This window comes from Sorex araneus, chromosome 2, assembly GCF_027595985.1.
Source record: "Sorex araneus isolate mSorAra2 chromosome 2, mSorAra2.pri, whole genome shotgun sequence".
NCBI classification, from domain to species: Eukaryota; Metazoa; Chordata; class Mammalia; order Eulipotyphla; family Soricidae; genus Sorex; species Sorex araneus.
The window spans coordinates 369,351,711-369,373,008 of NC_073303.1; the positions used below are offsets into that span (position 1 = coordinate 369,351,711).

Here is a 21,298-nt window from a genome sequence, read left to right on the forward strand (position 1 = left end):
ACACCCAGGGAGCCTGGGAACCGGATGTGCTGGGGATTAAACCCAGAGCTCTGCTACTTGTGCTCTACTATTTGTTATCTCCCAGGTCCAACAGTGTTTTTGAGGCTAGAACGTATTCCATTGTTTTTACATTGCGATAATTTAACATTATCCACTATTCCCCTCCTCCTATTTTAGCAATCCTCCATACCAAGTTTGGAGCATATAATTTTCCATCTTGCTCTATCCCTAGATTCTGGGTACTAAATTCTCTGAGGAATGCTTTATTCTTAAAAATTTTCTTCCTCAGAGGGAGGTGTTTTGGTTATAAATACCTTCAAAGAATAAACAAAATTCCTAGAGGATAAAAAAAGGCAGAGCCGTGGTAACTGCGTAAAGCTAAATGACAGGGTCCTGAGGTAGATGAAGTGCAGTACTGTAATGCCTTAGAGAGTGCAAACGGACAGTGCGCTAATGGTGTTTGTGATCAGAATAAACTTAAGTACATTACTTTAGTTAAGGGAACATGCCTCTAGGAAGCAGCTAAATGGGAGTTAGTATCTATTTATGGCCATAGCAAAAATGAAAGAGGTTTGTAGGAAATCAATTAAGAAACCAATGAATATAGACATGCAAATAGCTCATGGTTTTATACTGAAATTCAGCATTTTAGATTTTTTTAAAAAATTCAAACATTGGGGGGTGGGGGGCGGGGGTGGGAGGTACACTGGGGTCTTTGGTGGTGGAATATGGGCACAGGTGAAGGGATGGGTGTTTGAGCATTGTATAACTGAGACATAAACCTGAGAACTTTGTAACTTTCAAAAAAAAATTCAAACATGACTTTGAAATTCAAATTCAAACATAAAATGACTTTCACCATTTTTCTTTTGAAGTCTTAACCCCTTGGTCTCATGAAACTGACATTTTCTTAATTTTCAATTCAACACTTACATATTTTTAATTAGGTGAAATAAAAAAAAACACTTTTCTCATTAGGTGAAATTAAAACACATTCCTCAGCAAATATTCGGTTTTGTTTCTTTTAGAAAATTTCACCCCAAGCTGGTCTCTGTTGTCTGACTTCCTAGATTAGGGCAGTTGCCTTAGTTTTACCGTCCCCTGGGACCCTCTATAGTGCCCTTCCTTACATCTCTCTCATTTGTTGACTGTCATTTTCCCTAATCTAGCTCTAGCAAGATGGAGAAATGCCTACGTGTTTATTCAATTGCTGAAACAGTGACTAGCATAAACTGTCACATTAATTGACTTAATCCTATGTATCTAGTACTCTCTCCCCTGGGAGAATAGACATTCTACCTAATTAAAGAAATGTCTGTCTGTTGAATTGAAAATTAAGAAAACATTAGTTTCATGAGACCAAGAGGTTAAGACTTCAAAAGAAAAATAAGGAAAGTCATTTTCAGGTGTTTCGTGAACTAAGAGAAATACTTGTTACATTTTTCTCATAGTAGCAGCAGCTATTCCGCTTCGGTAACATTGTCCCCATCACATAAAAGCAACTTTCCTTGCCTTAGACATTTCTGTTGCTGTAGTGTGTTCTTGGGCCACATCCGGTGGTGCTCTGGGACCACACGCAGGGCTGGGATCAAACCCAGGTGCGCAGGGTAAAAACAAGCACCTTACCTGCCATCCTCTCTCTCCAGCCCGCCCTTGCGAGCATGATTTCTTTATTTCTAAGTTCCAGTCGCCCCCTCCTCCCTCCCTGCTCTCTCTTCGAAACCTTAAGTTCCGGCAAGTGGGCAAGTTCCTGGATAGTTGGTAATTGAAAAAGTTTTACATGTGGACATCCAGACATATGAAACGATCTGGAGGAATTATCATATCTGGAGGAATTAAAATAGCAAGCAATTTAGTCCAGCCTGCAAGAGAAATTGCAGTTTATCAAGCCACACGGAAACACGGTGGCGGAAAACCTCTGCTTTCTGAATGTCGAAGGAAAAAAATAAGAGAATGTCAGGCAGGACCAGCTCATGTCCTACGCCACCAGGCCTGTGCCCCAGCTTTTCTTCTCCTTTGCACTGCTTTCTCTGCACCAAGCTACTTCCAACCGCAAGAGCGGGGAGGGAAACGAGACCTCAGACCTTTGTCTTTTCCCTTCTCAAACACAGCAGCGGGAGAAGATCGTTTCCGGGGTCATAGGATTTCCACCAATTACATGCTGCAGCTTTGCAAGTTAGAATTTCCAGACACGGCCGGTTTGCTCCTGACTTTGGGGGGAAAAAAAAACCCCAACAAAACAAAAGCGGGGAAAAGGTGAAATCGGCGCAGTGGCCCGCCAGCCGCTATTCTGTGGGGACGGGGCGAGCATTTGTGTCCGGGATCGTCTTCCGCCTGCAGTTCTTCAAGCAGGAACTTCCCAGAAGCCAGGGCAAAGAAAGTCCTTTTGACAAGCCCGGGAATCGGAGCGGGCGGGCTCGGCAGAAAGTTAAAAGCACAAGAACTTTCGTCGGGACAGAGTTCAACAGCAGAGGGCATAATACCTTCTGCTCTGGGCCGGCGGCGGGCGGCGGGGGAGGGGGCGGGGGCAGGGCCGCGGGGTGTCTGGGACTCGTAGTCCGTGACGGCCAGCCTGGCCGGGGCCGCACGCGCACGGAACTACAACTCCCACAAGCCCCCGCGCGCGCCCCTCCGCGCCCCGCCCTCCCGGTCAGCGGCGGGCGCCCGAGCCTCCCCGGGCCCCGGCCCGGCCCCGCGCCGCCTTCGCACGCACGCGTCACGTTTGTTTACCCCGGAGCCCCGCCTCCCCGGGCGTCCCTCCCTCCCGCCCCCCCCCCCGTGCCCGCGCTCCCCGCGCCGCCTCCCGCGCCCGCCGATGCATATGCATGAGGCCCGCGAGGCGGTCCCGGCGCGCCGGCGGCGGGTGATTAATATGCAATAAGCCGGGCTGCGCGGCGGGTCCGCCCGCGCGAGGGGGAGGCCGCGGGCGGGAGGGCGTGTGTGCGCGCGTGAGTGTGTGAGTGTGGGAGCGTGCGGGAGGGAGCGCGCGGCGGCGGCCGGGCGCTGCGGGATGGAACCCCGGGCCGGCGGCCGAACGCGCCGAAGCGCCACATAATCCCCTCGGAACGGCCGCGCCGAACGCCATTGGCTTCCCCGCGCCGCCGCCGCCGCCCCCCGCCGCCCCCGGAGCCGCGGGCGCCGCGCGCAGCCCCCCGGCCATGGAGCCCGCCGCCGCCGCCGCCGCCGCCGCCCCGGCCGCGCCGCCCGCGGAGCCCGGCCGCGAGCCCCGCGCTGCGGCCCCCTTGGCGGCCGGGGCGCGGGCACAGGCCCCCGGAGAGGCGCCGGCGGGAGGCGCGGGGCGCCGGCGGCGGCCGCGCGGCGGCGGGGCGGCCCCGGGCCCGGGGGCCGGCGGCGGCGCCAACTCGCTGCTGCTGCGGCGAGGGCGGCTGAAGCGGAATCTGTCGGCGGCCGCCGCCGCCTCGTCGTCGTCGTCGTCGTCGTCGTCGGCCGCCTCGCACTCGCCCTCGGCCGGCCCCGCGGCGCCCGGCCCGGCCTCGGCGGCGCTGTGCACCCGCAGCCTGGACAGGAAGACGCTGCTGCTGAAGCCCCGGCAGATGCTGCCGCTGCAGCCGTCGGACCGCGACTGGGTGCGGCACCAGCTCCGGCGCGGCTGCGTGCACGTCTTCGACCGCCACCTGGCCGCCACGCACCTGCGCCCGGTGCTCTGCACGCTGGACACCACGGCCGCCGAGGTGGCGGCGCGCCTGCTGCAGGCGGGCCCCAAGGGCGGCGGCGCGCTCAAGGTGCCCGGCCGCGGGGCCCCCGACGCCGGCTCCCGGCCGGCCGACGTCGGGGTGCCCCCGCGCGCGCCGCCCGCCGACCTGCCGCTGCCCGGCTGGCCGCCCCGCGCCCCCCGCGCCGGCCCCGCGCCCTCGGACTCCAGCCCCGGCGAGGCGGGCGCCCCGCGGCCCCCCGGCCCGGCCTCCGACGCCGAGAGCTTCAGCCCGAGCCCCAGCGCCGAGAGCGCGTCCGAGCGCCTGGACCCCTACAGCGGCGGCGGCGGCGGCTCCTCCTCCGCCTCCTCTTCGTCGTCGTCCTCCTCGTCGTCGTCGTCCGAGGAGCTCGAGGCCGAGGCTGCCCCGACGGCGGCCCCGAGCCCGGCGCGCCCGGACGGCCGCAGCGCGCAGCCCAGGTCCCCCGGAGCGGCCGCGCCAACGCCGCCGCCGCCGCCGCCGCCCGGAGCCCCCGGGGGCGCCGACGGCCCGGTCGGGGCCGCGCGGGAGGAAAAGGGGGCGGCGGCCGCGGCGGAGAGGGCGCCCCCGCCGCCCACCCTGTACGTGCAGCTGCACGGAGAGACCACCCGGCGCCTGGAGGCGGACGAGAAGCCACTGCAGATCCAAAACGACTACCTCTTCCAGCTGGGCTTCGGGGAGCTGTGGAGGGTGCAGGAGGAGGGCATGGACTCGGAGATCGGCTGCCTCATCCGCTTCTACGCAGGTAAGGACCTGCCCCCCGCCGCGGGGGCGCCGCCGACGCTTCCCGGCCCCGGGCCGTGAACCTCAGGGGCGACCCCCTCGCTTCTCGCCCCCTCGCCCAGCCCGCGAGGAAACGCGGGGCCCCGACGGGCTTTGTTACTTCTTTGCATCTTCCAGGAGCGCCCAGCCCGAGGGAGCCCCTTTCTCCTTACTCCCCGGTGGTCCTCCAGGGCTCAGGGGTGTGGAAGGCGGCGTGCTGGAGGTGCTGGAGGTGTCAGGGACCCCGGGAGGCTCGGGGAGCCTGGGAGCAAGAGGGAGCTCCTTCAGGCCTCTCCTCGCGGGCAAGCTGAGCTTGCTTGGCACAGACACGCAAGGTTTTCAGGAAAACCCTCTTCGTCCTGGGAAAGGGACCGAGGCAGAGATGCTCCTTGACCGCCCCCGCTGAACCGCCGTGGCCCCTCGTGGCTTACTGATGCTCTCCTTCAGCTTGTCCTACTTCCCCCGGGCTCTCGGTCGAGCCCTCTTCCAGTTTTCTCCGCAAGTTTCATTCTTGCATCAAAAGTGATTTTGTGTCTTTCTCGCCCCACTTCCTCTCAGCGGGTGTAGCCAGCCCTGGGCGTTTTGCAGTGTGATTTGTGCGCTCGCAGTGATTTCAAGGGTCACTCGGGAGGTGTGATCTGAAACCCTACACACACTCATTCTTGGTTCTAGATTGACGTCTTAAAAATTTTTTCATTTGACACATTCATCTTTCCAGTTTTGTTAATGGGCAGGGGAGATTCTTGAGTGGCGTTGACTGATGTTATTCTTTGGGCTAAAAATGTAGCCGATAGTACATTAGGGCTCCATTTCCTGGTTGTTCTTAGCGATTGCAATTTTGTTTAAAACAAAGTGGAGTGTAACAAAATGAAGTCAAGATTAGTTTCCCCAGCTTCACCGTCGTAGGTTGCTGGTGCTGGAGGAACACTAATTGCCCTTGTTAATTCCATTCACGTATAGCCACATTGTAGCTTACTGTGGTTTGGTCCCATTTGCGTCTTAGTTACAATTTACTCTGCCAGGGAAAGAGAATCTTTACTCCCCCATTGAAATGTGCGAGGCTAGGAATCTTTCCTCGGAAGAAGTCCCTTGAAGTTTCACTGGTGATTTTCTCTAAGTCTTTAAGTGGGTTTTTGTTGTTTCTGGGCCACACCCATGTGTGCCCTGGGGCTACTCCAGGCCTGGTGGAGAGGGACTGTTTGGGGCAGGGCATTGAACCCCGGCTCCCAGAAGGCAAAATGTGAGCCATTTCTCTGGCTCTTTGAGCCACTATTTCCCTGGCCCTTTAAAGTAAATTTTAAATTCATTTTTTGCATATAAGGAAAGCCGGATAATAATAGAACTGCATATGCAGTGTCTGAAGGTAATAGTCTAGCTGGGCGACATGCCTTTGAAAGTTTATAAGGTTAGGATATATGTGATTTTTTTTTGTTTGTTTATTTTTGGGTCACACCCAGTGGTGCTCTGGACTTAGTCCTGGCTCTGCTCTCAAGAGTCACTCCTGGCCAGGCTCAGGGATTGAACTCAGGTGAGCCTTGCGCAAAGCAAGCGCCCTACCTGCTGTACGTTGCTCTGCCCTTCGGAAATAATTGATTTAAAAAAAATGTAAGAGCAACAACTGTATCCTCTCTTACAGCTCATTAATTTCTAAAATAGTGTTTTACAGAAGCATGGAATGGTAATCACAGTTGGATTATGTAATGATATTAAACTGAGTGCAAGAATGATTAAATGCTATTTAACCAAACTTATTTTATTGAAGGAAAAATATATATTTAAGAAGGAATATATTAAATAAGCATCATCAGATATATTCTTTACAAAAAGAGCTTTACATTCCTTTTGGCATGATTGATTATGTTGCTAATGATAAATGTCATGAGAAAACACTTGAGTGTCAGTCATGAAATTTGAATGTTTGATTTTCTTGGAGTGTTATTTCAAGAGTGTCTGAAAATTCTAAGTGGGTGATAGGCAGTTAAAAGCTGATATTAATACAGAAGTTATAAATTCTTATAAATTCTCTTGTTAAATCTTAAGATCTTTTTTAAAAAACAGTATGGGTTGCGTCTTTTTGAACTGAGTTAGTGTATTTCTGTATGCACAAGATAAAAACCCATAGGCCTCAGTATATGTGCTCAAAAAGTAACTGAAAATGTGGGGGGCCACACAGACAGCCCCGTCTCTTCTTGAGTTGGAAGCGGCTGTACAGGTGTCCCACAAGGGGCTCTTGCTGTGTGCTTGTTTATTTTGATTTTTATACCAATTGAGCTTAAGTTAATACACCAAACATCCCATTGGCCATAGAGAAAATCCTCCTGAACTGCAAGGTAGTTGTTGATCAACAAAAAGGCTTTGTTTAAGGTGCTCTGATTTATAGGAACGTGGTGAGGATGTGATAATAGTTAGTGAAATACCAAATTAGTTAGAGCTTCCTAGAAATTATCTTATGCCTAGTGAAGGGAACACTTTGGTGTTAACTTTTTTCCTTATGAAGGACTATTTGTTTTAAATTACCCTTTAAATGTATGTTGTGTTTATACACACACACAAAATAATTTTACATTTACGTTTAAGTGTATTGCTGCATTTTGCATTTCTTTTTATGTTGACTTGGAAGTTGCTATTGAAGCTTTTTGAATATTTCCAGTGTTTAACTTGAATTTATGCACAGTGCTGTTTTTCTAGCCAGCTCTTTTCTTTTCTTTTCTTTTCTTTTCTTTTCTTTTCTTTTCTTTTCTTTTCTCTTCTCTTCTTCTCTTTTCTTTTCTTTTCTCTTCTTTTCTTTTTTCTTTTCTTTTCCTTTCTTTTCTGACATGTTCTTAATCAACAGAGAACTTTGTCTTGAAGATCACCTTTCTATTAAATTTCACTATTGATAGCCTGCTTCTAGATATTATTTAAAGGCTTTGAGTGCTATTTGTGATTGCTCTGAATATTTATATATTAAGCTGGGTGAAGTAAAATGAAAGTCTCCAGTGAACTAGAAGGAGTTGGACAAAGGAGATCTCTGATTACAGAGCTATTAATGAAAACTTAGTCTGAGACTCGCTGTAGCACCTGTCTGAGACAGCCATTCTCTTAGCTGACTTAAAATACAAGAACATTCACTGACTTCATCTGAAGTTACTGATGTTAACAATGCTAAGCACATTCGCTGTCAGCTTTCTTTAAAAAGAAGCCATATTAAATCTTATCTGAAGGAAAGTCATTTTGCGTGAAAAAAACAAACAAACTGAATGTAGGTTGTCTTATCTTTAAGTTCTGGCCATTAAAACAATGTACGTGTGATTTGAACTTTCCATGGGCCATGCCACTGATCATGAACAATGTTCACCTGCCTTTTTCACGTCTTTGCTTCAAATTTGCCACCGTTGCGATCTAATTTTCTAGCTGCCCTAGTTCAAACTGCAGTGGTGAGGGGAGGCGCTGGCAGAATGGTGAGTCCGCCCTCTGTGCTGAGTGGGTTTTGAACAAGACAGTTTCATGTGTGATTTATTGGAATTGCAGAACAATCCCTTGTTCCTCTCGTGTTTCTTCTCTCTTTATTTTTTTTTCTTTCAAGAATGATCCAGCTTTGCCTGGTTTTTTACGTGGACGCCAAGAGGGGTGGTTCAGCATGAGGCTGTGTGATATTGACGAGCGGGCTCTTATTACTGTAATTACAGCAGGATTGAGTAACCTGCTCCGAGTCTGGGACACCAGTCTGTGCTTGAACAGTCCTTTAATTTTGAAGAACAAAGGTCTTAACCTCGCGTTTGTTGGTTGTATATTTAAATTTTATGTTTGTTGTTTTATTTGAATGCGAGGTACATGCTGTCTCTCCCTTAGGTGTGATAACATCTATTACTGTGTTGGGTCGTTATTCCCTAGAAATCTGAAAAGGGCTGTCACCTAAGCGATCCCTTTTGTCCCCTCACAGCCCTGTGCTCTGGGAGGAGTGGATGTGAGCTGGCTCAGAGGGAGGAACCGAGGCGAGGTCCGACTCTGATTCTGGTGGTTCAGTCCTTGGTGGAACTGAGAACAGAGGCCTCAGACACCCTGTTTTGCAATTCATATCACTTTCCATGAATTCAGGCTGAATTTCATTTGCTCTTGAAATTTTCACTTATTTGCAGGCATTCAGAAAACGTTATTTTTGTTGGTAATGAGGTGCTATTATACTCCTTGTCCAAAGTGATATTCCTTGTGAAGTGTGGATGGGCCTATTTTTATCTTGCTGCCTTACAGAACTTCAAGAATGGGGACTGGCAGATAAGTAACAATGCAAAAAGATTACTAAGTGTTCAACATATAGTGGTTGTAAGTAATCATACGAAATAGAATTTACCTCATGATTTATTCTTTTATGTAAGCATACAATTTGTTAGCTATGAATCTTTGAGGATAGAGATTTAACACTTGATCTGAGAAGTAGATATTTTTCTGAAGGCGGTGATATGGTAATTGAGGTTCATTAAAGCATAACTTTACATGTGAAGTATTGGAAGTCAGCGCCATGTCTGGAATGCCTGTTTCGCATGCAGGAGGCCTGGATTTGATCTCTGGCGCTGACTGCATGGTCCCCAAAGCACCGCCATGAACAGCTTTGGCCGCCCAGAGCACCACTGGGTTTGGCCAGACCCATCCCCCTCCAAAAAATATTAAAAGAAAATACCCACCATGAAAGATTAAATTTTTAAAAAAATATATGTAATTATTTGTATTTTGGTAATCAGCAGTGCATAATTGGCATTGGAGTGGTTTTGTCCAATTTTTATGATGTATGTGCCACAGAGAACCACAGCATAACCTGGTGTTTCTGGATTTCATAGGCATTCCTGAAATGGGGTGTCTTTTGTGTTTATTAGAATAAACACAGGGAGGGGAGATGAGTGTAAATGAGTTTGTCAAGTGTTTGGTGAGAAGCCAGACCGCCGGACCATTTTCTTGCTGTAAGATTGGTAAATTAACCACCTTAAAGTAGTGATTGTTCAAAGATTTTTTTTTTTTTTAAAGGTGTAAGGGTGTTTGATTGTCCCTTATCCTCTCTTTTCAGAATCCTGAGTTAGTTTTTGGTTTCTTGGGAACATAACATCCATTAATGTGGTAGGTGAAGTCAAGCTTAGCATCATACTTGGTATTTTTGCTGAAACATTTGTTGGATTGACTTTGTGGGATTTTATGAAGCAGCTGTTTGTGTGTGCTCTGATTCTTTTGCCTTCCATTCTGTTTGGGTCCCGAGGGAGGTGCTCAGCACACAAATGCATAGAGGCATTTCTCCCGTGGCGGAGATTGTCGATGTGCCACATGCTATTAATATCTCCTAATTCCTGTGAGCCAAGATCTCTGTGAAGTTTGGGAGAGCAGTTCTCCAAGTGATCTTCGGTTTAACAGGTGTTCCCCACCCCCATTCACAGGCCCCTTCAGTGTTGAGATTGATTTAGTGAGGTGCCAGTCAAAGGAGGCATTTAGGTTTGATGATTTTGTTATGTCCCAGGGTTGAACACAGTTCAGTTTATCTGAACGGGAGAAGGATTTTACTGTGAACAGCGTGGAAGTGGAGAGACCCTAAAAGCTACTTGAGAATAGCTTTCCCTTTAAATATGCTTGACATTTGGAAAAAAGAGATGTTATCAAAATGTCCAAAACAGCCTGGGAAAAATGAAGCCTTAAAACAAACAAAATCTCTACCTTCTAAAAATCCACTCGGCCCCTTTAGACCCAGGCATCTGGTACCCCGAGTACTTGTGAAGGGTTTTGAGGCTGGCCTTGTGGCTTTATTCTTCGAGCTTGTTCACATGTACCCTTGGTTTCCTAAAGATGCTATGATTGAAACAAAGAAATGAACCACATGGAGTCTTCTTTTTCTTTTTGGGTCACACTGGTGATGTATAGGGGTTACTCCTGGCTCTGCCTCAGGAATTACTCCTGGCGGTGCTGGGGGACCATATGGGATGCTGGGAATCGAACCAGGGTTGATCACATGCAAGGCAAACACCCTACCCGCTGTGCTATCACTCCAGCCTACATACGGAGTCTTTAGACACACGAGCCACAAATTTCTTGTCTCTGTGATTGCTTTTGTTTGGATTTTTCTGGCTGTTAAGCTGAGACTTCAGAAAGTTTTCATAAAGTAAGACTCGGGAATCTACAAAGAATAGACTTTGGTGATACTTATTAAAGATCAATCTTGATTAAGATAATTGATTAAGGATATCTGAATAGTGTTTTTACATTTAGATTTAGAGGTGGGATGATTTTGCGACAGCCATACAGATACTATGTATGCCTACTATATTAGACAAAGTGAAAATATCTCCTAGTGACACATTCATGCTGAACTCTTATTTCCACCTAATACTTTTATTTTTTATCGAATCACTGTGAATTACCAAGTTACTCATGATTGCATCTCAGGCATATGATGTTCCAGCACCAGTCTTTTCATGAGTGTCAGCTTCCCTCCACCACTGTCTCCACTTGCCCTCCCGCCCCTTTTGTATTTTAATATTTGAGGTGGCATGCTTTAATTCATTGTAACATGTACTTAGTGATGAAATGTATTGTTGAGGTCCACTGGCCTCTAAGTTGGGGACCCAGGTGTTCACTTGAAATGGAGTGAAAGTACTCTCTATGTAGTTGTATATGTTTTGGAAGTTTTTGTGAAAATATTTATAAATACTTTTACGAATGAGACTTGCTAAATGTGAACTGATCTTCCAGCTAGGAGACTAAAGTCAGTTCGAAGATGAAATGAATTTGAAAGTTGGTTTTGGGCCATTTCAATAAGTAAAACTGCTGATTAGAAAGTTGAAAGTTGATTTGTATTGATTGATATTTCTTCTTTTTTTTCTGTATTTTTTAAGTAGGAAGAATTTGTATTTGTTGCTTTTTCTACTAATTTCCTAATGAAGAGCAGTTGAATGATTTTCTTTTTCATGTACCTCCCTCCATTAATAATATGTCTTTTAAAATATGAGGCATGGTTTTTAAATAAAGCTAAAGAAAGATCTGTGCTTATTTTCAGTGGGCATTTAGTCATTCTGGATTTTATAGTTAATTCACTCCTTTAATCTAAAGAACATTTTTATGTGCAGAACCAAAGGTTATTCAGTATTGTTCAGAGTAATGAGAAATATCTTCCTGGAGAATTTTCTTTCTTCCCATCTTTGAGGCTTGGATTTAGAGAAGTGTTAAATCTGACAGTTGTTGAGTTTGATTGACGTGTCAGGGTAGGTGAAAGGAATCTTGTTCATGTCAAAAACAACCTTGGACAAATTTTATCTTAGACTCGGAGAGGAAAATGATCTGTCATTTAAAGATTTTTGAATTATTTTCTTTCCTTTTATTTTTTTCCCCCTGCTATCAGGGATCAAATCCCAGGCTTCACACATGAAAGTACCATATCCTTGGCACCATCGTTGGCACCGTAGTTGAAAGAAGATAGTCTGAGAGTTGAGGAACTTGGTATGACTTGGGCATTCATTGTAACATGCCCTGGGCTTTATTTATTTTTTATTTATTTTATTTTATTTTAGCTTTTTGGGTCACACCTGATGATGCACAGGGGTCACTCCTGGCTCTGCACTCAGGAATTACACCTGGCGGTGCTCAGGGGACCATATGGGATGCTGGGAATTGAACCCTGGTCGGCCGCGTGCAAGGCAAACGCCCTACCTGCTGTGCTAATGCTCCACTCCCACCCTGGGCTTTAGTGTCCCATCTGTAGAAGTTTGTGGATGCCACCACTACTAGCCTGTTCTTCGAGTGAGAAGGACTCAGAAGCTGCAGTTTTAAGTTCTGTAGTATCACCCCTGTCATTAAAAAGTCAGACTTTTTGCCTTTTCTGTTTGAGAAAGTGGGTTTCCATCGACCACACACAAGACAGCCTGAGTCTTGCCAACTGTTGTAGACCACCTTTTGGGTACAGATTAGAACCAACAACAAGATAGATATTTGTTCACTTGCTCCTTCAAAATTCTTCAGAATAGTAATCAGCATACTGGAGATGAATTTCAAGTCTTGTAAAAGTTAAATTCTTTTCTTAAGTTACAAGGCAAGGTGTTTTCAAAATGCAGTCTATAAACTTTTTACTATAATGATAACTGTATTTGAGGGATCCAACTGTGCAGACATTACTGTTTTTTTTTGGGGGGGGTAGGTGTGGTTGGGCCACACCCACCAGCTCTCAGGCTACTGCGGTGGAGCCTTGGACCCCTGCACTGTGGGCTTAGTAGCTATTTTGATTTGTGGAGAAAAATAGGGAGAAGGACAAGGATCTTGCTCCATTTTCACGTTTCTTTTTGTATTCAAATTTCCTGGTAACTGTTGCCATTACTTTGAGGGTGGCTCTCCATGCCCTCCTGCATGTAGCAGATTACTCTCTTTTTCTCGATACTTTGTGCTTCCTAAGTGGCAGGGCTAGGAGTGCGATTAGCTGTTGGTATAGAATTGCACCCCCCCCCCCACTCCCCCTTCCTGGAGATTTGCCTTTGAAGTCCGGAGCAGTGAAGACTCCACTGCCCACTAAAATTGGTCCTCACTGTGTTAGGGGTGCCCGGTCTCTCAGTAGACCCAAGAAAGCGGTCTGCTGGGCTCATGCGCAATCATACTCTGGGGTGATGCGAGTGTAATCTCAGCAGCTCCTTTAGGCGGCAGCAGAAAATGGCCCGAGTGGGGGTGGACTGGCAGTGCCATGGGGAGGGCCTTCGCCTTGCACGCAGCAGACTCGGGTTCAACCCCCGGTCTCCCCTATGGACCTCCGAGCACTGCCAGGAATAATTCCTGAGTGCAGAGCCAGGAATCACCTCTGCGCATTAGTGTGGCACAACAAACAAAGAAACAAAAAAGAAAAAAGCTGCTACTGGTCCTGGTGGTCTTATGGTGCCCGTGGCGTCCCCTGCTGTTGGTGAATGGATTTCTGGAAAAGACGCACGCAGTCCTCCTAGAGGGGCGGTGACATTAAGGAGTGCCAGAGATGGCAAAGTCAGGTTCGAGTGGATTGCCTTTGGCAAGCAGGTGTCAAGCCAGGGACTAATTCTTTGCCGTGGAGTAGCCAGGAGACAGAAATGGTCCTATGCTTGGGTGTCCGGCCAGTGTGAACGTATCAGCACCGGGGCAGCAAAGACTCCGCGATCGCTCGGGTCTGGGCTGGCGTCCTGCCCCGCCTCCTTCCCTGCCTCTCCTGGCGGCTCCCGTTTCTCTCGGAAGAACCGACACCCGCGTGTGTTCGGGGCGAAGGTGCCTCTCACGGCAGTGCTGGTGCCCGGCGCCGGGCAGAGGGTGGCCAGAGCTCCGGCGGAGGAACCGGCCACGGGCGCTCGCCCCTCGCTGGGTAAGGAATCTCGAGCCTCCTCAAGTCTCTTTATTAGAGAGAGGAAGAGAAAGGGTGTCAGAAATCTCAGAGAACTTTGTGAAGTTCCGACTTGGGGATGGATGTGGAAGTGCTTTGTAAACTGTGAGCTGTTATACAAGTGTCGTGCGGCCTGATTATTTTTAGCAATAGTACATTGCAGGAATGTTAATTGGAGTTCATTAGGGCTCATTAGGGGAGATGGCGTGGACTGTTCGCCCGGTGACACTGGTGGACCGTGTCCTTGCACTCATGCATCCAGCAATTACTCTGCGGGTCTGCGCTGCCAGAGGTGCTTTGGATTCAAAATTACTAATTCAAATTTTCTAGGGCCCCTTGAAGTACAGATTTGCGGGCATGTTTGTGGGAACAAAAGAGCAAGCAAACATGAATACTCTGGAGGGGAAAGGGTCTCTCGGGGGGAGGAGGCGTGCAGGTGGCTGCGGAGGAGAGGAGAGGCTCTGCCAGGCAGTGTGGGTCCCAGGAGACCCTGCTCCACGTCTTGGAAGCCCCAGAAGGAGACTTCGGTTGGAAAGAGCCAAGAGGGAAGACTGGCGCCGACAGGACCGGGGGCAGATGTCAGCTTCCGCCTTTAGACCTCCCAGCACCGTCTAGCCAGGCGCGGAGGCCCTAGTGCCCACCTGAACTATGTGGGCTGCTTCTGGGGTCATAGTTTATAAGAACTGCTGTTTGCTTTGGTGGCAAGGGAGTGCAAGTATGCACCTGCTCGGATATCCTGAAAGCTGGTGAGCCGAAGAGAGTATTGAAAGACAGTCTCGGGGCTGGAGCGATAGCACAGCGGGTAGGGCGTTTGCCTTGCACGCGGCCGACCCGGGTTCGAATCCCAGCATCCCATATGGTCCCCTGAGCACCGCCAGGTGTAATTCCTGAGTGTAGAACCAGGAGTAACCCCTGTGCATCGCCGGGTGTGACCCAAAAAGCAAAAAAAAAAAAAAAGAAAGAAAGACAGTCTCTTCCTTCCTTCTTTCCTTCCTTCCTTCCTTCCTTCCTTCCTTCCTTCCTTCCTTCCTTCCTTCCTTCCTTCCTTCCTTCCCTTTCTCCTTCCTTGTTCCTTCCTTCCTTCCTTCCTTCCTTCCTTCCTTCCTTCCTTCCTTCCTTCCTTCCTTCCTTCCTTCCTTCCTTCCCTTTCTCCTTCCTTGTTCCTTCCTTCCTTCCTTCCTTCCTTCCTTCCTTCCTTCCTTCCTTCCTTCCTTCCTTCCTTCCTTCCTTCCCTCCTTCTTTTGGATTCATGAGATTGTGGGAAATGCTGTGTGTCTCTCCCGAAGGCAGGGATTTCCCTTTAGATTAGTGTTGTATGTCGAGCCCGCGGATGTATTATTTGAATGGAGATGAATTGGCCCGAACCTTATCTGATTTTTAGCTTTGCCCATCTGCTGTTTTGGATCCTCATTGATGGGGGAATTTTAAAAAACGTTGTGTGCACCCGGGGGACACAACCTTTAAGACAGTATAAGTTGGGGTTTCAGCGGTGGTACAGTGGGGAGGGCATTCGCCCTGCTTGCGGCCCACCCATGTTAGGTCCCCAGCAGCCCGTATGGTCCGTGAGCACCGCCAGGAGGGATTCCTGAATTCAGAGCCAGGAGTAACCCCTGAGGATTGCTGTGTGTGGCCCCCAAATAAAAACGAAAACAAAGACTTAATGTAAACAAAAACCACCCTTTTAATGTACCCATGGTTGTAAAACCTGCACTAGACATATGGCGAGTTAACTTTTTACTAATGGGATTTTGCAGTTTTTGTTTGTTTTAAGCAGAGGCAATTTTCTCTGTGAAATATGTTCGTACGTAGAAATGTGAAAGGCGACTTTGGAAAAAAGATCTGTTGTTTTAAAATTGTGACAAACCTTGTGGTTAAAAACAAAGTTGTTCGGATTCATTCTAAAATCAGTCTTGCCTCCAATTCAGATGGAAATACTTCTAATTCAGTCCAATCAGCATTTAGGTTAATTACCTGCCAATGTGTATTTTCCATGGTTATTAGCACTTTTTTTGTCCGCTGTGACAAATTTTTGCAGAGACCTCAATTAACTCATTAGAGCAGCATCAACAGTAGACGAGCTGATTTTCAGAGAATGTTAATAGGAGTGTGAGCAGAAATATAATTATAAGACAGCTAGGGGCCAGAGCGATTGTAAGCGGGTAAGGTGCTTACCTTGCATGTGGCCAACGGGGTTCGATTCTTTGAACCCCTAATGGTTCCCTGAATCACGCCAGGAGTGATCCATGAGCTCAGAGCTAGCAGTAAGCCCTGAGCACTGCTGGGTGTGGGTCCTCCTTCTTTCTGCACCCCCCCCCAGCCTCCAACAAACAATCAAAGACAGCTAGTTACTGGCCTTTGAGGTTGTAAAGTAGCTTCAAAATCCCTGACTCCGTAACCCTTATTCTGAATGAGCTGGACTTGGTGTTTCTCACCAAAATGTGATGGCAGTCTCATTGATAAGCGAGTTGGTGATGACAGAAGTTCTATAAACAGACTCTTGGAATTGCTTAAGTAGAATAGTGTCATTCTGGAGGTATCACACCACACAAATACGTGGCCAGTGGGGTTGAATCCGTGTGAACTCTTACTCTCGAATGCGAGCAGGCTGGCAGCTGCAAACAGAGCCCTGGGAACTGCCCTGGTTGCTTGGGTAGGTGTGCATAGTGTGGCTCTCCAGCCAGCCCCGCCGATGGCACTCTTGGTTCTCAGAGACTGGCAGTAACCGGAGAAGCATCAATGAGGGAGAGAAGGAAATAAGGGTGTCCATTTATATTCCAGGTACTGTCACGAATACGAATATTCTTTAACCCCTGCAGTTCCTGCAGGGCCATTCTCCCCCCACCCTGCCCCCTCCCACACACACAACTCCCGCTGTGGAAAGAAGTGAGAAGTCTAAAAATCTATTTACCTTGGGGCCGGAGGATAGCACAGCGAGTAGGGCATTAGCCTTGCACGCGGCCGACCCGGGTTCGATCCCCGGCATCCCATATGGTCCTCCAAGCACCGCCAGGAGTAATTCCTGAGTGCAAAGCCAGGAGTAACTCCTGAGCATCGCTGGGTGTGACCCAAAAAGAAAAAAAAATAAATAAAAATCTATTTACCTTAAATTTGGACTGGAGCAATAGCACAGTGGGTAGGTCGTTTGCCTTGCACGCAGTCGACCTGGGTTCGATGGCTCCATCCCTCTAGGAGAGCCCAGCAAGCTACTGAGTATCGCACCCGCATGGCAGAGCCTGGCAAGCTACACGTGGTGTATTCAGTATGCCAAAAACAGTAACAAGTCTCACAATTTGTTGTGAGACGTTACTGGTGCCCGCTCAAGCAAATCGATGAACGGCGGGACGACAGTGCTACAGTGCTACCTTAAATTTAGGAACTCACAGCTTAAAAGCCAATTGAATGTTGAGGTTTTCCTGTCTGGTGTGTGTGTGTGTGGAGGGGGGCGGCGGCGATTTAAATAGACAATTAGGATAAAAATTGAAAGTCATTTATGGTGGCATTTACAGAGTGCCAGGGAAGCTCAGAAATCTGACAGATCAACAAATCTGAAAATATGGAATGTTCCGGAATGGCTGCCGAGGAAGCATCCTCTTGGTGAATGGGGGAGAGGAATGGGGGAGAGGAGCATTGCAGGAAAGGGCACGCCCGGAGCAGAGGCATGAATGAGGGAGCGCGGTGCTGGCGGGTGGCTTGAGTGGAGCAGTGTTAGGTGATGTGAGAGAAGGAGGTCGGGACCAGGGGTGACTGGCCGTGACTTGATGCGCGGTGGGAGTGACTGAGCGTTTCCACTCGGGGGCGGGGGCCGGGCGCCACGGTAGGTTTATTCTCCCGCATCAGCCAGCAGCCTGCACGAGGGTGGGCTGGGGAGCGCGGCTTTGAGAGGCCGTCTGTGTGGGGTCTTGAACAAGACTCAGAGCACTCTCTTGGGGGCTGGAGAGTCACACAAAACAAAGGTGATGCTGCCTCAAGGACTTCGGCCCGGCCGGGAGAAAGAATCAGCAGAAGAGGGCTGGAGTGATAGCACAGTGGGTAGGGCGTTTGCCTTGCACGCGGCCAGCCTGGGTTCGAATCCCAGCATCCCATATGGTCCCCTGAGCACCGCCAGGGGTAATTCCTGAGTGCATGAGCCAGGAGTGACCCCTGTGCATTGCCGGGTGTGACCCAAAAAGCAAAAAAAAAAAAAAAAAAAAAAAGAATCAGCAGAAGAGAAAGCGTACGACGTTCCCGGCTCTCCTTCAGGAAGGGGTTCATCTCCCCAGAGTTGGGGTGGCTGGGAGACGGCTGTGAGAATTCGAGTGGACCAGGGCTCGAAGTAGTAGGTGGGAGTGGACATTTCTTCTCCCAGCACGGAAGGCCTTCTCAGGGGGTGGACCAGCCCCGAGGCGACGCAGTAGGCGACCAGCTGTGGACATGTGGTAGAATACAGAATTCCTGGGTCTGGCTGGGTGGTTTCGTAGGGAAGGAGTAGTCCAGAATTTGTTACTCATCCCTTAACTAATTTGACTGTGTCTTTCATGTCAGAAGGGTGTCACGGTACTCCGAGTCAGGGACACTAGTGTAAACAAGACGAACAGGATTTTGGGTGTTGAATGACTCGGGAGGTTTCTAGGTTGGTTGATTGAAATCTGATTAATCTGAGGAAGGATGTAGGGATTGGCTTTAGGGTGAGGTGGATTTTGGCTCTGCTGAGCTTCCGGACCTGCAAGGATCTCCAGGTTGTGGGAGAGCTGGGAATCACCTGTGTTTAGGTAGTGGCTGGGGGTTTGGCTTCTTTTAATTTGGTGGTAGTGGGAGACACACCTGGCTAGGGTTACTCCTGGATCTGCACTGGGAAATTACTCCTTGTGGTGCTCAAGGGCCCGTATGTGATGCTGGGGATTGAACCTGGGCTGGCTGCGTGCGAGGCCCTACCTGCTGTACTAGGACTCCGGCCCATGTTTGCTATGTAGAGTGAAGAAAGCTCTCCGTGTTCTATATGAAATATAGGAACTGCTTATATTTGACAGTGGGACTGGGTTATGTTGAGACACACAATTCAGATGCAAGAGACATAGCACGGGGGCTGGAGCGATAGCACAGCGGGTAGGGCGTTTGCCTTGTACGAGGCCGACCTGGGTTCAAATCCCAGCATCCCACATGGTCCCCTGAGCACCACCAGGGGTGATTCCTGAGTGCATGAGCCAGGAGTGACCCCTGTGCATTGCCGGGTGTGACCCAAAAAAGCAAAAAAAAAAAAAAAAAAAAAAAGACATAGCACGTCTAAAGGCACAATTAAATTGTGGTACAGGGTTATAATTTTTCAGGGGAGTATTTGTTGTTGGTAATGTTCTTTGTATGTGTCTGAGTTTTAGTTCTCGGAGGATACGCACATACAGAAATCTGTTGCAAGTTCTCCATGGTTTGTGTGCTTTCCTAGGTGTAAAATACACAAGAGCCCTAATTTATGTCCCAGCAGATGGGCAGTGATTCTGAAGAAAGCCTGAACATTGTTTCTATTCTGAAGGGAAAGAAAGAGAGGGAGAAGCCAAGGATGACTAAGAGCAGAGAGAAGAATCCGCGGGAGTGGACTCCTGTGTACTTAGGGAGGGGTTCTTCGTGGTGGGAAAACCAGCCTACGTCTCTGGGCTCTTAACAACAAAGATAAGAAGATTTTACAGTCCAGGAAGTCTTAGAGAAATAGTTGTCGTAGAGAAATAGAAGGTAAGGAAATAGTCAACTTGTCATAGTTACTGTAATGTGCACAGATTAACCGACTAATCAGACTTTTGGCCCCTTTTCAGGGGCCAGGGCAGAATGCCATACTGATTTCAACCTCTGCCGCATTTCCCTCCCCCACACCCCTTCGCCCCCTTCCCTCCCGTCTCCAGGAAGCAGCTCGGGCCACAGACCCAGGCATCAAGCTAGGATGAGTGCAGACCCTTGGGCTTTGCCGCTGAGCGCTGTAGAAGCAGCACCACCACTGAGAGGTTCCTGGGGACTCTAGAAGCGCCTCACCGCCCTGGGAGGGGGAGGGAAGCTGGTCAGGCAGACGCGGTTGGTGGATGCAATGTTTGCTAAACTTGGTTTGACTGGCTGGGCAGTGTTTGTATCGGGCACATTTCTTTGTGTAGAGCAGTTTTTGTTCCCTTGTCCCAGAATCTTCAGAACTCTTGCAACTAGTAAGTGACAAAGCTACAACTGCCACTTCTGTTACGTAGTTTTCTATTTATAACGTTTTAGTAATAAAACTTATGAGGGTTTGCTGTTTTTCCCTTGTGACCTATTGATTATATTTGCTTGCAGAGATAAGAACTGGTTCTGAAGACTGTTTTTTCTGTTCTTAGATTCTCAGAGTGACCTGTTGCTTCTGTTTCTAAAATGAGCATAAAAGACAAATTATCCCACTTCGATAGCTGTATGTTATTGTTACAGACAGCATACCAAATAGAGATTGTATCGAAACCTACAATTTTTCCTCTTGTTAATCGTATTAAGTATTGAATTTCTGTTTTGTACTTACTACTGGGCTGGATTTCAAGTTGTGGTTATCAAAACAAATGAAAACCGAGCAGTTCAGTTGTTTTAAGAGTAGAATTGCTCAGGTATTTTCCAAAGTCTCTCGGTGATTCGACATGTAGCTTTTGTGGTGTGAATTGTTTTTGTTTTTGTTTTTGGGTCATTCCCAGCGGGGCTCAGACTTACTCCTGGCTCTCTGCGCTCTGGGATCATTTCTGGCAGGCTCAGGGAACCATAGGGGATTTCAGGATTGAACCCCAGTCCACTGCATGCAAGACAAGTGCCTTACTCTTTGTACTGTCATGCTGCCCATGTTGCTGTAAATAATTTGGTGTTGGCGCTGGCGGCTTCTTTTTCTTTGTCTTCGTCTTCTTCTTCCTCTTCTTCTCTTCCTCCTCTTCTTCCTCCTCCTCTCTTCTTCCTCCTCCTCTTCCTCTTCCTCTTTTGTTTTTGGACCATACTTGTGATGTTTAGGGGTTACTCCTGGTAGCGCCCCGGGGACCGTATGGGATGCCGGGAATGGAACCTGGGTCTGCTGCTTGCAATGTAGATGCCCTCTGTGGTGTGCTCCTGTTCCAGTCCCTGCTGTAAAGTTTTAATAAATGTGTTTTGGGGACTGAAAGAGAAAGAACTGTAACTGTTAATGCTTCATATCAAATAAGATGATTTATCAGACAGGAGTAATGTTGGGAGAAATCAAGGACTAATAAGGAGAGTCTAGTGGAATGGTGATAGAGTTGTCTTAATGCTTTTTTGTTGGTCAGGAATGTTGTGTTTCTGTGCTGGAAGTTTTGGTATAAAATTCTGCTTATGGGACCGGAGAGGTAGTCCAGGGGGTAGGGCACTTGCCTGGCATGTGGCCAACTCGGCTGGATTTCAGGCACCCCAGATGGCCCCCTGAGCATTGCCAGGAGGAATTCTTATGTGCTGAGCCAGGAATGCCCAGTGAATACCACTGGGTGTGGCCCCTCACCCCTAATTATTTTTTTTGACTCATGTAACAAACTAATTTTTT

At 48.5% G+C, this 21,298-nt stretch overlaps 1 protein-coding gene across 1 annotated transcript in view; it reads left to right on the forward strand.

Moving 5' to 3' along the window:
- Positions 1-3,158: 3,158 nt before the first annotated feature.
- PHLPP1 (PH domain and leucine rich repeat protein phosphatase 1) overlaps positions 3,159-21,298 on the forward strand; it is a 218,339-nt gene continuing 200,199 nt past the window's right edge. Inside the window, 1 exon segment of the mRNA XM_055124878.1 lies at positions 3,159-4,437. Coding sequence (XP_054980853.1) covers positions 3,159-4,437 — 1,279 coding nt within the window.